This window comes from Globicephala melas, chromosome 14 (assembly GCF_963455315.2).
Source record: "Globicephala melas chromosome 14, mGloMel1.2, whole genome shotgun sequence".
Lineage (NCBI taxonomy): Eukaryota > Metazoa > Chordata > Mammalia > Artiodactyla > Delphinidae > Globicephala > Globicephala melas.
Window position 1 is genome coordinate 69,542,549 of NC_083327.1, and position 18,551 is coordinate 69,561,099.

The 18,551-nt window shown below is 34.7% G+C and overlaps 1 protein-coding gene across 5 annotated transcripts in view; it reads right to left on the bottom strand.

Moving 5' to 3' along the window:
• Positions 1 to 538: 538 nt before the first annotated feature.
• SHPRH (SNF2 histone linker PHD RING helicase) overlaps positions 539 to 18,551 on the bottom strand; it is an 82,808-nt gene continuing 64,795 nt past the window's right edge. For 2 of the 5 annotated variants that reach the window (XM_030853241.2, XM_030853242.3), the window contains exons 26-30: positions 9,606 to 9,698; positions 8,835 to 8,921; positions 7,877 to 8,055; positions 5,309 to 5,389; positions 539 to 4,015 (exon numbers count right to left, since the gene is read on the bottom strand). In XM_030853241.2, the coding sequence (XP_030709101.1) occupies positions 3,919 to 4,015; positions 5,309 to 5,389; positions 7,877 to 8,055; positions 8,835 to 8,921; positions 9,606 to 9,698 (537 nt within the window). In that variant the 3' untranslated portion in view covers positions 539 to 3,918. Of the gene's footprint in view, positions 4,016 to 5,308; positions 5,390 to 7,876; positions 8,056 to 8,834; positions 8,922 to 9,605; positions 9,699 to 18,551 lie in introns of those variants that run through there. The other 3 variants (XR_009558744.1, XR_009558745.1, XR_004038746.2) reach the window with 3 other exon arrangements.

Consider the following 18,551-nt stretch of genomic DNA (forward strand, 5'->3'; position numbering starts at 1 on the left):
TCTTGAAAGAAAATAAGCGCAGGTCATCTCAGTAGATATACCCCAAATAAATTATTAATAAAGTGAGGAGGAAGTAGTTTCTAAGGAAATCTGGGCACAGATGTTTGCTAAGACACGGAGAGTTCAGGGATCAGAACCGTGAGACATACAAATCACGGATCTGAAAAGATCCCATGTGTTGAAAACAGGTCCTTGCTCAAAATTGCTCCTTGAATAGGCTCTATCAAGGATGTGGAACATAAGAGCAGGTTTATTAGGAGACAAAGATACCAAAGGGGTTTGGAGAGGGAGTTCTTTAAGTAAAGGCTGAAGGTATGGAATATCTGAAAGGCAGAAAGCAAAAGTTACCTAATAATTTAATAATAATAATAGTCACCCATACAAAGAATCATTACACAGATAATGGAGGTTAAATTTTATTTCTATTTTGCAAGTAAAAAGCATATGCTATAGTACAAAGGATTTGGTTTCAATATAGCAAAGTCAGTTTTAATGGACAAAATCAGTCTTGAGAGTCACTGATATTAAATAACGGAATAGGGTTAAGGGATGGTATGGGAACTTAAAAGACAAGGTATGCAGGTCTCTGAAAGCCTGACTGAAGGAATGGGAAAGCTGGAGATGCCAACTTTGGTCCCAGCCAAGTTCTCCTGCTATTTTCTGTACGTGATACTGTCTGTTATTCAACTCAGAGGCAACACCATATACCCACTGTGAGAACTGAATTCCCTTTGGGGTTATCAATTACTCACACAGCCTTCCTCTAAAGGAAGGCTGGCAAGTGGTTCATATTCAAGCCTTACGTGTGATAGTGTTTACATCACATTCACAATGTAACAGAAGTACATGGAAATTCTTGTAAATTATATAAAATATAGAGTTGATTGATCCCACTTTGAAGAAGCATCATTGAGGATTAGATTTCCTTTATCAGAGTAGACAGGTTTAAAACACATTGCTTGTACTGTACCGTTTTAATAACATTTCATTTTTATATTGATATGTCAGTTATAAATTAAGAAATGGCATATAATTGTGGGATTTCGTTTAAATTCTAGAAAAACTGAAAGATACTTTTTATTCAGCTTAACTAAGGCTGAGGTCTTCTAGCACAGGTGAGTTTTGCATTTCTCGAAGACTATCCTGTAGTTTAATAAACATAAAGAACTAAGCACACTAAATCTTGGGAGGACTAGTAAACGAGAGCAGAAGATTTAAAAGACATCATTTCTTCCTTTGTCTACTTAACAAGGTAACTTGAGTTGATTAATCTTGCATTATTAAATTCAAATCCTAAATATTTTGACAAGTATTGTTAAGTCTGATAATTGTTTATAAAGAATTTGTGGTTATATGTTGAATTATCAATGTAGAGAGTTTTCAGTTTTTTGTTATTAATATGATATGAAAGGGACCAATCCCTAATACTGTATCACTAAAACATGGGCCATTCTACTGAGATCACATACAGAGAGAAAAGATGAAGCTGCAATAGACATAGTAAAGCTACCTGGGTTTGAAGCAAAAGACTAAGGAATTAGGTATATGCATTTCACATTGCCTATAAATAAGTCTTTTCAGTCCTAGTAAGCTCACTTTGATTCTTTAAACAGAGATGTGGCCCCAGATCCACATGCATTTCAGCTAAGGACTCGAACTACCTCATTTTTTTTTTTCTCACTGGTTCATTAATAAAGCACCCATTTAAGAACAACTATTTATAAGTATAGTGATATTTCAGAGAATATAAAATGATGGAAGGAGGAAACAAAGAAGTCCTTTGCTTACAGCCAAGATGTGGGGACGAGATCTGAATTTGTTCTGAACAATCATTTGGGAGAAGTGTCACAACAGTTTTGAAGAAATAATAAATGTCTATAAAATATAGGATTCTGTGGTATAAACAATTTTGACACCTTTTGTCGAGAGACCAAAACAAACAAAAAACAATCCCCCCCAAAAAACAAAAACAAAACAAAACAAAACCCCCAAAACCACGCAGTATGTTCTATGGATCAGAAATTAAATAAATCCCCAAATTTCAATTTACACTAAAATATTTATTTAATTGATAATATTTTACAGAAATAAATAAGAGCAGGTTTTCTCTAATACAGATAGGTATATTTATATATTTATATTTCTTTTTTTTTACAAAATTAAAGCATATCAAATTGTTTTCCCTAAAACTGTAGCGCAGAAAGGAATACTAGGAAACAAACAAAAAGAAATACTGAAATATGTTCATCATTAAATTATAACCATGGGCCTTCTGAATCTCAACAAGGTATATGATTTAGAGAAAGAACATGAGATTTGCAGTCAGGGGACCTTGGCTCCACTGTTTACTTGCTGTGTGTCATAGGCACATTTCTCAGTATTTCTGAATCTCAGTTCTCTACCTTTCAAACAGGAATGATATTAATTATATCAACTTCACAGGACTGTTGGGCAAATTAAGCACGTGAATGTATAGGAAAGCTCTTTATAACATGTAAAGAGCTACAAAAATAATAGTTCTGTTTAATATTTCATATAAAAGAATCAATGCATATCTTCCTTCAACTGAAGAAAATAAGCACCAAAAATGTGTGTGTGTTTTCTTCAGTTGAATTATGTCACCCTATAAACCAGAATAAGAAAATGCACCTTAACTAAGCACCAAAGCCTCTAGGACAAATGTGATCCAGGGTATATTTCTATTACAGTTTTCTGGGCAACTAAGTAGGAGCTAATGAGTCCTGAGGGTCATTTAAAACTCTGAAGGCTCAAAGAAAACAAATCAAGAACATCTGTATTACATCAAACGGCTAGGATACAACAAGCTACTCCTTATTTAGCAATTTCAAAGTCCATTAATTCTTCACAGAAGAAGAAACACTACGTTATTATCACTTGCAATTATTTGCTTATGTGAATATGACATTCTCTTGCTCCAAAGATCAAATACTAGTCCTTGAGGAAAGTTCTAGTGGAATGAAATAACAAATCCTATCATAAATTTAGATATTAATGATTAAAAGTCTAGTTACACGAGAACATGGGAAAGGAAAAGAACCCAGGACATTAGTATAATAACGATAAAAAAAACCCTGCCATATTATAATGATAAGAATTGAAATGATAAACATTGCAATATTTACAGATACATCAATCTTAAAACATGTAAAAACTCAATAAGACAAATTAAAAGTAGAGAAAGCAGTTTAGATAATTTTAAGGAAAGTAAACATTAATACACTTAGAAAGGCTAAAGTTAACTGCTTACACTGATAATACTTAACATAGAATAGAAATACTTAAAGTGTGCAGTGTTTTGATTTTTAGTGGCAAGATACAGAGAAAAGAAATAATTGCCTAATATTAACTTATTGTTAGGAGTTGCATTACTCTAAAGTTACTATTTATGGAGTTACAGTCTACATCTACTCAAAGAATTAGGAGCTAACATAATTCACCATCTTTTAAAAATATCACTAATAAGATATTGGTGAATCATGTGCTAAAGATACTGAAGGCTCTTTCAAAGATGAGATCTAGTTGGTAGAGTATACCAGGTCATGTACAACGAGACTAGTTGACTTACTCTGTTATTCTAACTCTTTTTAAGACTGATCTTACCAAAAGAAAAGTACACATTACCTCTCTTAATTCCCTCAGATAGAGGTACTCTTTGGAACAAAAACAAATATTTTATTGGGAGTGTAGAATTAAAAATCTTTATAGCTATTGTGGAAACAGTATATTGGAAAGGACTCAATAACTACTAGGACACTGTACAACTGAAAAAGAAATAAATTCATTCAACTAAGAACACTGTTTACTGACATCTATTGGATTGTTTAACTTACAACTTTATTCTTTAAACTATGAAAAATTTAAAACACATTAAAGTCTGTGTACTGAATCAAGTGTACTTCATTCAAGGTCTTCAGTTTCTTTGGTAAATAGGTCTGCCAGATCAGCCACGGTCAAGACAGAGGCCTCGGAATGTTTCGCTGATGGGCTTGTGTGACTGCAGGATTTTGCAAGTGAGCAGAATCAGAAAGAAACCCCAAGGAATAAATTATTCTATTTGTCTTTATAATAATAATATAAGACATAATAGTACATAATATTATATTCTTATATAAGAACATATTTGTTCTAAGTTTTTATAATTGAGTTATAGGAAACTCCTGGAAGAAAGTAGGCAATGGGATCATTATTATAACTTCTTAAAATTAGTGAAGATTTCTATATACCATTTTCAAACTTGGTCATAAAATGTCTTTCTCTGCACAATTAATAAAACACAGAAACAAAACCCCGGCCAGCTAGTACTAAAGCTCTCACCTTACAACTTACCTTCTTAGTATCTGAAGTTAATTTGTTTCAAGAAAAATTCAACAGCTCTTTTAATTGCTGTTTTATTGAGGCAGCTTATATATAAGCACTGAATTCTGTGACATATGGAAACACCACTAACAAAAAGCCTTCATGTTTGAGGCAAAAAGCTCTTGTGGTAGCCTTTCTTTCCCAGACCCCCAATGAAAGAGAATTTCTGGTTTCCAATGGTTTCTTTGCTATGCAAAGTACCTCTGTGGAAACAATCCCTTCTAAGGCAATTATCTCTTCTGAGTGTATCTTCCAATCATACCTATCTCACAAGGATTCAGTTAGGTATTAGTTTATGTTTCAAAATGACTTTAAAGAAAATTAATTAGGAAATAAATGTTAGGAAGTTTTATGATTCCAAACTTAAGTTTTCAAAATTAAGGCTGTTCTGGTCTCTCTGCTTCTGTTCTGCCTTTGAAATTAATGCCACAATTACCGGCCTAGTTTTAAGTCCAGACCTTTCTACCTGCATGTGACTAACCAGTGTGATGTATCAAGCAGCACTCTAAATTTCATGTTACAGCTATCAGACTAAAGCTTTTAGGTTGGACATAAAGATAGATTTCATTTAAAAAGTAATCCAGTGGCAAAGAAATGTACGATAGTTCCTCCCTCCACCCCCTGCCCCAATACACATGGGTGATTTAAAGTATACTAGCTCTGAACTGAAGTTTCTTTAATAGTAGGACAGTTTAAGTATTTTTATATATTACAATCCCTATTAATAAACTAAGTCAAATATAGAATGCCCAAAGTACTAACTGGGAAATTTTGGAGAGGTAAAATGCCATACCATGCTTTTAAAAAGTATTTGCACTTATATCTTTTGGTTGACTAAGTGGTCATCTAGGTGAAGAAGTTCTACACACCTATACAACCTTTTATGAACAGGAAAACTTCTCCTGTCCACTTGAAGTAAACTGTTACGTACCTCCTCTCGGCGGTTTTCAGCATTGCTTGCATTCTTTCTTCTATTGTTGCTTTAATTAAGAATCTGTGTACAATAGTGGGTCTAGAAGGTACATAACAATTATAAGTTTAAAAACACCTTAAAACAAATTAGAACAAACAAACTTCATACATTATATGTTATATTCGTCAGTCAGTTGGTATCTACCGTGGCAGGGACTAAACCAGGTGCTGGCGGGGGCAATGGTCAACAGTGAATACAACAAATGATTTAATCTGAGTGAACAAGTATCTATTGAGGGGAGACACACAAAATAAGATATTTTCAGGTGCAGACAATGACATGAGGAGGGTGACACTTGACTTGAAGCATGACTGATGGGGATGAGACAGCTAGTAAGAAAAGGAGGAGTGGAAGGGGCTTCCAGGTAGAAGCAGCAGCAAATAAATGCAAAGTCCTGGGAAGAGAACGTGCTTGGCAAAAGCTTAAAATGTCTGAGGGGCAGAAAGAAGGCTAGCATGGCCACAGCATATTGTAAACCAAGGGCAGGGAGGTCAAATCACATAGGGTCTTGTAGGGCATGGCAAAAATTTGGATTCTTGCCATCAGTGGGTTTAATGCATAATTTGAATTATTCTTGGTTATACTTTAGAAGTCCTTTTGGCTGCTGTGTGGAGGATGGACTTTTAGGCAGAAAGCGGAGGCAGAGATGGCAGGTATCTGCATAACTTTCTTTTTTATCTCATTTCACATTTCTTTGTTCGGCTGTTACCTTCTTCATAAGAACCTCCATGCCTTCCTGCCCAGCCGCCTGCACTCTTAATCCTCTTTTCCTTGCTCCTAGCATAGTATATATTTCACTTATTATGTTTATTGTTTACCATTTGTCTCTCTACCAACCCCCTACAACTAGAGTTTAAGCCCTGTGAGGGCATCTCAAGTACTTAGAACAGTGCTTGGCACACAGGAGGAGCTCAATAAAATCTTACTGAATGAACTATGTGGGTATTGATGTGGGTAGACTGTTCAAGCTGGTGATGGAAAGATGAGGCACTTCTAATCTGACTGTATCTGTTTTCTCTGAATGAGGCAAGATCATCCTCAAAGGGGAGGAAGATACAGGAGACTTAAGAGAGTCTCCTCAGAAAGTATAAAAATCTATTTACTAGGGAAGCATAGTAGGATTGTAAAACAGTGTTGAGTGGCCTTTTTAGACTTGTGGCGTTACATCTGGGATGAGTCCACTGTATGCTTTAGAAGATAATGATAAGAACTCAATGTTTAAAGATATAACACAAAACCAAAAAGCAAAAAAACCAGCGCCCTGCTCCCCCCACCCCACCGCCAAAAACCCAAACCAAACAAAAAGCAGTAACCCAATAAGACAGAAGTACGTTTCAAATGCTACTTGGTAGTAATTTAGAACAAGCTTGCATTTATTACAATTATATTATTTTGCCTGATGAACACGTCTCTTTCTTGCTTGAGGTTAAAAGTCATCATTTGCTCTCCCAGCCACTGCTTACAAAGCAGGCCACCTTTCTGAGGACGGCATACAAGACCTCGTCTCCGGCCACTCCTCTCCACATACTTTATACTCCAGCAATTTCACTTCTTAGGGTCCCTAGAAATATCATGTTATTTATTTCCTCTGTGTTTCTGCACAGGCAACTCTGGCTGTGTGAGCACGCTTTTCTAGCCCAACTTTGGAATAATTATTCCTTTAAGAGTCAATCTAATGAAGCCTTTCCTGACTCTCTAGGGCACAAGAGATCACTCCCTTCTTTTGTTACCACAGTACTTCTATTATATTTTCTCACACTCTACTATAATATGTTAAATCATGTTTCCTGTACCACATAGTGATCTCCTTGGGGAAACAAATGATGTCTTATGCAATCTGCATCTTCAGGATCTAGCATAACACCTGACATATGGTAAGTATTCAATCAATATTGATTTCATGAGTGCTTAGTATGGATGCATTTAAAAAAAAAATTCAAAGCATCTAACATCCAGGAGGTAATACATCTGAGAGACCTTATAAAGGATAATTGTCCATTCTGACATTTGAATAAAAGTAGTACATACTACATAATATCTACTATTAGGATTACTTTGCGCCTTCAGCTTAACGAATTGTCTCTTAGAGTGGACCTGAAAGGCTGTATTTTCCTAAGGGGAAGAATTTATAAAAGAGCTGTTTGTTTTCACTCATGTACGAAATATACCTTCTTTTAAATACAGGCTACTTCAGCCAATCAAAAGTCATTTCTTCTCAAAGTTATGATACATGCCTTCAACTTAGTAGTTGTCTTAAGTATTTTAAGAAGCTGTTTTGATGAAATGATCAGGGTAGTTTCTAAAGGAGGAGACAAAAATCTGGGAGAATTTGGGGTTTGCTGCTTGGAGGAGGGAGGGTTGCAAATCTCAAAATGTCTCTGGTCATCTAATAACACTTGAAAATTTAATACATAAGGAAGTAACTAAAAATGAATAGGTTATGATGAACATAAATGAAGAGTTTAAATGCTGATCTGTATCTTAGAAACTGGAGCAAATATTACTGATGTTAACTTTAGCCCTTACTTTGTTTGTCCAATCCGGTGCACCCTTCCTATGGCCTGAAGCTCATGGGCAGGGTTCAGTATGGGCTCCACCAAGAGAACATGAGTTGCTTCGATGATAGTTAATCCATTAGAACCTGTGTGCAGGGGCAGCAGCAAAATATTGATTTGGGGATCATGTTTAAATGCTGAAAGGTTCTCCTAAAAAAGAAAGGTACGTTTAAATTTTAGCTGGATAGTTAAAAATAAGAGCAGTATATTATAGGTAGCTCATGTTAAAATGCCTAACGGTACCCAGGTCATTGTGAAATGTAGTGACTAAGAAAATTAAATGTAAAATTACCAATTTTAGAAAACATAAACTTATTGCTTGACTTTATGAAAAAAAGTGTCACATAACCTCTCTTGTTCTTTATGATATATAATGGAATCACAAGATACATGTATGTGATGTATGCAAATTAAACTATATGAGCTTAGAGGAAAAAAAGTGAGAGAAAGAATGCAAGAATGAGTGTGAGGTAAGAGACATGAATCTACTAAATTTACTCTTGGTGGTTTTTTTGGTGTTTGTCACTTAGGTGTGCACCTGTCATTGTGCTGAGTGTGATGTAAGCATAGTTTAACCATACGCAGTTTGCCTAATGCAGTGACTTTAGAGCTTAATCCCAGGGGCAATGAGGCCTCTGTCCATTCAAAAGGTGCGTCATAGGCCATCTCTTCCTATATTAAAGAAACAGACCTCAAATCAGAAGATCTTTAAATATGGTTTGCTATGGGTATAACTGAATAGATGGAAAATAAATGCAATTTCTTTACTTTGCCTTTAAATGTTAATTTTATAGTTAATCAAGAACTCAAACCATGTTTTTGTGGTTTATACGACACAAGACAATAAATGCAAGTAAGCTAGTTAAGAGCAGTTTCAATTTGCAACTGAATCCACTCCAAAAAAACATAAGTAAAGTCTTTTGACATACCTGAAATGTCTTAACACGACTGATCTGTGCAAATTCCATGTTGTTATCAGTGAGAGCTTTTGAAATAATGTCTAATACATCTTGCCACTAAGAACACATAAAATAATAGGAAAATAAATATTTACAAACAGCTTTCATATAACAAAAATTTGAAAAGTGACTAAACCAAAATATCCTTTATACCTCAGAATTAAGTAAACAAAACCAAAATCTTCAAGTATAATACCATTAATATATTTTGTTCTATCCTGAAAGATTTTTTTGTATCAAATGCTGGTTAAAGATAGGGTAAAAAAAATGAGCGTCTTCAGTAAATGAATTATGATAAACATAAACAACAGAAAACAAATTACAGAGTGCTTAATGGATGTGGTTAGTTATCTCCCAAAAATGAAAACTAGAAGCTTTACTCAATACCTTTTATTCAATAGGTTATTTTAATTTTCTTTGCCTTAACCAAGTTCATCCATGAAATGACTTTCAAGGTTAGAGATTCCAATTTAAAAATAATATAAGAAAATCCCTAAGTAAGATTAATATAAAAACATGAAATGTAGCTATAGGAATTGCCTTGTGAAGCATCATCAAATTTCTCTAAAAATAATTCTATCCAATGGACACAGAAAAAAAATCTAACATGGAGAAATCTATCAGTAATTCTAAATCTCAATTACATTTTGGCAAACATTAACAATTATTTCTCAGATAAAAACTGATTTGAAACAGAAAGCCACTCCGAGTTAACAATGAGGATGAAAATGTTGATTGTACCGTTGAGAAAACAAGTGCTTTAGCCCCTGGATCTCTCAGCTGGATTCTCATCAGAGTTCTGACCACAGCTTCCACTTTTGTAGAATGGCTGCCCTTTGAACACAAAGAAGAAAACACATTATTACCAAATAAAATCCAGTTAACAGTGGAAGGAAAACTAACATAAAACACTTATTATCAAAACTATATGATAGGAACGCATGTGTTCATCCTTTTTCATTTTATATCTGCTGGAAATTTCCTTTAGCCTCAAACTGTACAAGATACGGATTTATACCCTGAGAGAATCAAATATAAAAACGCACAGCAGAAAGTCATACAGTGATATGACCCTAAGATAAGATTTTTTAGTTAAGTGGCTGGGTTTTGTAGTTACAAAATTTTGTTACTTTAGATAAGCAGAATTTATATTAAAAACACTCTTCATTTCAGATATTATGGCATTGAAAATGTTCAGAATATAATGAATCAAAACTCCAAAGTAAGCAAATAGTAAAGAATCTAACCTACAAAGAATCCTTTCTTACAAGGGCACGACAATGACAGAGATACAAATGACGTCCACTTGGACGGAAGAAGATTTATACAAAGCTAGATAAACACTGAAAGAGTGCTTTTTGTATTTTTCCATGACCATTTCCAGGATAAGAGTATGAAAATGAGAAAAAGTGAAGAAATAAGAAAATGAAGAAATAAGGCAAGTGCTTTTGCAGCCTTCATTGAGAAAGTCTTCCTCCTGGAATGCTCTGGGAGATGGTACAACAGGGAGATCAAGGGCATGAGATTTTGAGTGAGATAAATCGAAATTCAACTGCCAGTACTGCAACTCCTTAGCTATATAGATTCCAACTTTCCTAAGCCTTAGTTTTCTTATCTGTCAAGCAGGGATGATAATTACATCTATTTCCAAAGGTTGCTGTGATGGTTAAATGAGAAAACGAATACAAAGCGCTTGGCCCAATAGTTGGCAAACAGTAGATACCCAATAACTTACTATCTTTCAGAGACATTAAATATGAGCACAACAATGACAGAGATTATCCTACAAGGGGGGCAGATCTAACCAAAAAGAAGTAAAAATATTCCCATACTACTCTTCTCCTCAAATCACACCCCCTTACTACTTTTACACAAAGAGACACTCAAAGGTAGAAATATAAACAAAACAAGGAAGAAGGCTTTACTAATTTTAAAGTTACCAACAAAGAATTATGGGAGAAATTAAAAAATTCTCGTATTAAAATCCTGGATCTACATTTATTTCTCTGGATATGCAGACTTTCAATTATACTTGCAAGGTTAAAAAGTATAAGGGACCTACTTCAATCTAAAAATTATCTTAAATAAGAGCAAAATTATCTCAAATAAGAGAAAACAGGAAATTAGCATAATGTGATCATTTAGTAGTTTAGACAGAAACTTCCATGTTCCTTGCAAGGTCTCATTTTCAAAGATATCTTCAAGTGAAATACCAGGATAACTATGAATGCTTCTATCAATTAAGCTGCTTCTTACAAAAATTTCAAAAGAAAACAGAATAGTCTTTTATAAGCAACATTCCAAACCGGAGTACTAACTCTATGAAGGAAAAGACTAGAATATTCTCTTTTATCAAAATTTGGCCAATTCAGTGGTAGCTCTCAGTGATCCCTTCCAAATGCTACAATTCTGAACCATTTGGTCCCAGTCCAGTTACTTCCTACTATGAAAGAAGAACAATAAGGAAGTCTGGAAATCCAAAGCTCTGCTTGGCAGAAAGCTACATGGGGAGTGAGACGGCCTTAATACCCTTTTCTTCCAGATGGACAGAAAGTGGCTATTGAGAATGAGAAAACTGAAGAAAGAAGACGGTGGCTCATATATATCGGTGTTCCTTGGTTTGAGCAAGCATGCCTTACACAATTTTTGAAAACAAAGCCAAAATGCATAATCCTTATGTTAGACCAATGTGTTAAAGCAGTTTCTCCCAAAGATTTCACATTTTAGACTACTTGAAGACATTTAAATTATCATAAATTATCATTACAAATGTTGCTTCAAGTTACAAGATGCTGTGTTGAAAATACACTGCCTTTGTGAGTCTATTTTAATAAAAATTCATAACATGTTGCTAAATGAAAAGTTAATGCCCTAGACAGTGAAGGATTACCAATCTAAAACGCATTACTGATCTTTCTAAAAAGGAAGGCAGTACAATGTAGGAGAAAAACTGAATAGAAGTTAAATAAGGATCTGGTTTCTGTCCTATTTGCTACATACAGCACAAACACTTTTTGGATAACTTCTTTTTTGGCCGCCCACACGGCATGTGGGATCTTAGTTCCCTGACCAGGGATCCAACTCATCCAACCCATGCCCCCTGCAGTGGAAGCATGGAGTCTTAACCACTGGACTGCCAGGAAAGTCCTTGGATAACTTATTAAAAACTACAAAAAAGCAATGTATGTTCATTGGACAACTAAGTTAATAGAAGTTTAGGATTAAAAAATTTAAGTCTATTATTTTATGACTTACTCTCTCTAAACACCACTAAGAATTTGGCATTTATTCTGTTAGACCTTCTTGTGCATTTTAGAAGCCTCTATAAAAATGCACACACACCCCAGAAATATTTTTAAATGTGTTTTATAACATGGCCTTTATATTTAACATTGTATCTTGGCAATCTTAACCATGTAGGACCTTTATATATACCTCACCTCAATGGCTGCACAATATTTAGGATACAACAATTAATTAAATATTTGTTTATTAATATATATTTAGGTTGATTTCATTCTTTTTTGTTCTTACAAACAATACTTCAGTGACTATGCTTATACTTATACCCTTGGGTACCTGTGTACATATTTTTGTTGGAAAGGCATATAATGTGGAACTGTTGGTGAAAAGTTAAAGAAAAACTGGTTTGTAGGACCTCTCATATACTGTACATGTTAAATTTATGTTGTAAATATTTTCCTAACTTCCTATATGTAGTTCACATTTAATTGTATTAAATGCAGTAATGTAAGCAAAAGTGCTATATTATATTAGCTTTGGTAACTCACAAATGCTTGATGAATGATATGTGGATTTAAAAACTAAGTATTCTTTTTTTTTAAATTTATTTATTTATTTATTCATTTATTTTTGGCTGCTTTGGGTCTTCATTGCTGTGCGCTGGCTTTCTATAGTTGCAGCGAGCCGGGGGCTACTCTTCGTTGCTCTGCATCATGTGGGATCTTCTCGGACCAGGGCTCGAACCCGTGTCCCCTGCATTGGCAGGCAGATTCTCAACCACCGCGCCACCAGGGAAGCCCAAAACTAAGTATTCTTTGACTTTACTACTTTATTAGACTTTTCTGTGTTTGTTTGACATTTAAATTTGTCTTTCATAAGGGAAAGATGAGAGATTTTATTTAGAGAAGAATAGCTTTTTCTTCAATTAATTGCCCTGCCATGATTCCATCTAGTATGATTTCATATGATATTATATCATATCTCAGAGTACAGTATATTCCTGTCATTTATCAGTTGATATTTGTTTGAAAACAAGGACCAAATGGCATTTACTTTTATATCACCTAGAGCCTAGCACGGTCCTTTGTAAATAGTATATACTCAACCAGTTTACTTAATGTAAAAATTTTTAATATGTATGTTTAGGCTTCTCAATCCCAAACATACCTGAGTAAAACAATGAATAAACAAAATAAAAATAAAAGCGGGTTAGAATACAATTAAAAACTCTCAACATATTTTTTTGGTCATTCAGAATGATTAACAACAGGCAAATCAAATCTTGCAATTAATCTCTTTTATAATTGAGATTATAAAATTATAAAAGCTAGAGAGACTCAGACAAGAGCAGGCTTGAAAGACGAGCAGATTTAATCTAACACAAAGCAGACCTGAGGTGGTTTTTGGATTAGTACTGTGTAATGAAGTCACTGGAACTGGTCTAAAAAGAAGCTACCAGTTGGAGGGTGGTGCTATCTCATTCTGGTCTATCAACACTCATTTTTTCCCTACCTACCAGCAGTGATAGGAGAGGTTAATAAAGTCAGCAAACCCTGTGGACTTTTATTTCCAATCTTTAGAATCAGAGATATCTACCACATTAGGCCTTTATTCTTAACTTTTTTTCTCTCTTCTGCTTGTGTTTTTACACTTCCAAGTGAAAAGCAAAAGTCCCCAAATAATACTGAAAAGACCACGGTTGGTCTAAGAGCAGAGTAATAAAAGGGATCAAAGGGATCAAACCCTCTAGCATTTCAGGTGAGTTCACGATGGATTATTCAAATCATTCAACAAAAACTTTCTGTGCACATAAATGACAAGAACTACACTAGGCACTGAATATACAATGATGAAAAGATACTCCCTTATTCTCAAATACACACAGTCTAATGCATGTTACAGAATATGGAGAAAAGCAAAGGATGGTTTTATACTGCTGGGCTGGCCTGGAAGCGACTTAAGTGAATGCTTTATTATACCATCTTAATAAGCATTATGCACATTCTACTGTTCCTTTTAATGTTTCTTTCTATCTCAAATACATAAATGAACTTTGGCTCAGATCTGTCAGTTTCTGAGACGACTACTCAATGTGGTCACTGCTACAGAAAAGAAATATTCACTTTGTTAAAAAGATTAAAACAGGAAGGAGATGGGTTATATCTATATAGGAGAGGATCACAGAAAAAGCAAAAGAGATATGGATGAGGAAAACAGAGATATCAATCCATCCCTGTGCAAGGTGTTAACAGAGTCTGAATATTCTCAAGACAGGTACACTGGCAGCCTTAATCCAACCCAGTTTATGTTTTAGCTCTATCAGCAAACACACAGATGCAAAGTTAGGGTGGAATTAGGGAGGGGGGGTGCATGGAAGAGAAATCCCCCCAAACTGCTAGATCATTTCATAATATATTAGGCTGACAGAGTTGGATTTAATTATAAGCAGCTCTGCCCTCTTCTGAAGTTCCTGTCCCTTTCCTCATTTCTATCCTTTCTTGGTAGTCTCTTCAGTTTTTCCACATGTATATCTACCAACCCTACTCTATGATTAATGCTTGGTTTTTCTTCATGTTTCTGAAACATCAAAGACCAAGGCCCAGCTTTGGAATGAAGACCCATCATCTGTCCTCTGCCCGCCCCTGACTGTATCTTTGTGGCTGTTCTCTCTGAGGCACTAGTTCTCTCTAAGGCCAACTAGGGAACTATGAAAGGAGACATATAAAGTGCTACCACTCAGATCAAGTTAGTGCCTCTCCTGATCTTCCTCTCATGAGGTAAGTAGCCAAGAGCATTATAACACTTAACACTGAAGGAAAAGGATGGAATTTTCCTTCTTTACAACAAAAGAATCTTACAAAATGTTCTTTATGAAGATCTTTGCTCCCTTGCTTGTAATTTAATGAATAAAACCAAACTAGACCTCAAAGCTACACATATAAGTCTTTCCCTTTCTGGAAAATTAAGTACAAAGTTAAAAGCTCCAGACCATTCAGGCAGTCAAGGCAATGAAAAATCAGTAGAGATCCATTAGCAATAAAGGCCAACAAAGAATTTCTCATGAAATCTGGCCTAGAGGTTGTCTAATAGCATAACTAGAAATCAGAAATGTCTCGTAGCCTCTTATCTGCGCTAAATAGGTGCAACTAACTTATTTTTATCATCGAGTTAAACTTGATTGGAATAAGCAGCTACACATTTCCAGGCTCTTGTTAAAATCTGAGAACCTAAACTTTGAGTTAAAAGCTGTTAAATGTGTTAAAAGGATGGAAAATTCAGTTTTGTTTCTATTGTATACTCAGGAGATGAAGAATTCTAATGAAGCAATCAAGTAGTATTTGATTTAGACTCTGATCAACCCCTCTCCTCCAAAATAGGTCTAAATATTTTACCAATGCATCTTAGAGTGAGGTACTGCTTTTTTCTCTGAAGTCTTGTTATTGGGGAAAGAGGAGGGAACAATAGGAAAAATCCATGAGTATAGCATAGAAGACATACTGTAGCTGGCTTCACCCTATTCCCTTCACATCTATTTTCTATCTGTTGAGACTCCTTATTTAGGGAAGGAAGGAAAGGAAGGAGAACAGTTAGGACACCTCCCAACTGTAGCAGCAAAGCACTACTTCTACTTGATGTATATAAATAAAAGAAAAATAGTGCTCTCTATGACTGGAAAGTTATTGTTGAAAACTGGGGACTCTGAAGCAGGGCTTGGCAATCCATGACTGTGAACCAACGGTTTGTTACCCATTATATTGCTTCTTCACCAGTCTAGTCCTTCTTCCTTTGGCCCCTTTTATTTTCTCTGTTTGTCTAATCTGTCCACATTGCTCTCCCACTCCTTTTCCTTTGTAATATATATGGATTCTCATGGTCATGCTCAGCTCCAATGGCAGAATTAAGGGCTAAAGTGGCCACTGTGTTCTGAAGAACATCAGAAAAAAGTCAACACAATGGAGACGATGAATGTACTGAGTCTTATTTTTCATCAAACATCAGAGAGAATATTCATGTTTATAGGCTACTTTATGTAAATAGGCAGACTAAATCTTTAGGGATTTTATAGATAATATATATTTATATATTATCTTTAATGTATCTTTATAATATATTAATATATGATATATTAGTATATATGTTTATATATTATGTATATTCCATACATAATCCACACATACACACTAATATACATAAAACATGTCAAATAATGTCTTACAGTATGGGGGTTGCCAGTCACTTATGACTCTAAAGTGAAGGCAGAATGAAGTCATTTTCAGAAGTGTAAAAACTCTGATTTTCTGTTCACATGCTTATCATGTTAAAATTTCTTGATGCAGTAGATCACAGCGAAAAAAGAATTGTAGAATGAGAATTACATGAATAATGGTGCCAGATAAGGCTGACACAGAAATGAAGGAAGCTAGCTAAAAAAATGAGAACTTCTACTACACTGGGGTACTCAGAAGATTCTTCCTTGAAAAGCGAAGTTTAAGTGAGAGGATTAGGATTACATTCCTTTCTGCATGACTTCAATCACTCTGCTTGGTTCTCTAATGAAAAGTATTTATATTACAATATTGTACACACCATTTACTGATTTGTTTTTAGATATGGACGTCACATCTACAATTAGATAACAAAACATAACAGTATAAACATTATAATATAAAAATGATACTATAACAAAAATTAGAACGTGGAAGGGAAAAGAAAGAATGAAGGAAGAAGAGATGCACAAATTTCCTCCTATTTTGACGTGAGGACTATTAGCAGATACTGTCTACAGCTAGTACTTCAAGAAACAAAATTTATGTATATTACTGAAAGTCATAACTAAAAATAGAAACTGGCAATAGAAATAGGCAAAGAAGGAAGAATGGAGAACATTACTTTTCACTGTATGCCGTTTGTTTTATTCTGAATTTATGTTTATGCTTTTGTGCAAATTACTTCTACTGAAAAATAATATTACACTTTTTGTTTACCCTGATTTCTTACAGATGAATAAGGGTTTTAGGGGAATGGGTGGGAGGCTTGTAATTCTGGGACCTTTTAAGCTTACTACATTAGTGATACAATTGGGACTGTGTTTATCACAAGTGAACTGGTGTTCTGAATTATGCCATTACCCTAGTGCTGCATGCTGTTGTACCTGCAGTACCTCTCACTGCTCTAGGGTCAAATGGATGCCTAACCTGTGCTAGCTGCCCCGGATAAGAAGTTCCAGCCTTGTCAGAAATGGGACAATCACATCTGAAACAGAGCAGGGATAACATTTAAATCTTCCAGTTATTACTTGTATTGGCTTTTTGCAATCTTTTAAACCTACTACAAGAATCAAAGATCCTGAGATTAGAGATTTTTTTGAAGATTCATTTAACTGAAGAACATCACTTTAAAAAAGACAAATTTACACAATTTAGCTCCGCCTCCCCCCACAAAAGAACTATGATCTCTAATCAGTTGTATGATAGATCATAGATTTTTCTTTAGGTTTCCTTGCTGATTTGTAACTTAATCTGTTTCCTATTGTTTAGTATAGAAGAAGTCATTTCCTGTCTTAGTACTTTCTGACTTTCATTACTTTTATTCTGGACTTTTCCTTTTGAAGCAGAGCTAACTCTTTCAATTTGCCTGTGCTGTCCATAGTAGTTCCTGCTGAGTAAGATCAGTCAGCATTGTTTTATTTCTGTCTGCACCTGTTCACCACGCTAAAAATCCATGTTGACAGTGACAGATACAATTTAGTGCAGTTACACAGCTTGTATGATTGATCTCAAAAAGTAGGAATACTTTTCAAGCATATGCCTGGGTTAGGTTCTTCACATGTTACTTGAATAAAGTTCAATGGAAACTCCATCCAGGCAGCCTATGTGGGAAATTTTACAAGTGCACTTAGCCACAAAAAAATTATCCTGTTCTTTAAAATACTTTAATGATTATTTCAAAGGGATAAAGTTAGCAACTGCAAAAAAGTTAAAAATTTTATTTGGAGCCAAAGGTTTTTGGGGATTATATGTAAATACTAATCAGTGGTTTACTTGTCCATCCATCCATCCAGCCAGCCATCCATCCATCCATCCACTGAGTACCTCTTACATGCCAGGCATTGTTCTAGATACTAGGGATACAGTAGCGAATGAAACAAAAGTCCTCACCTCATGAATAATGTCTTTTCCACATTTTAATGGAGTTTATACTCCACACAGTAAAAGTGTTCATAAAAATAACTTATAGTTTATATCTTAGAAGTCTTTACTGTATGTTCAATTTATTGCAAGCTATTGCTAACTTCAACATGAGACTCACTAACAGTTCAAGAGCTAACTTGGCTGGTGAATAGAAATGGTTTTTTGCAATTATATTTATTCATGACATTTTCTAACAAAAACACTTAACTGTGTTATAAATTTATCAGTTAATATTCATGTATTAATATTACAC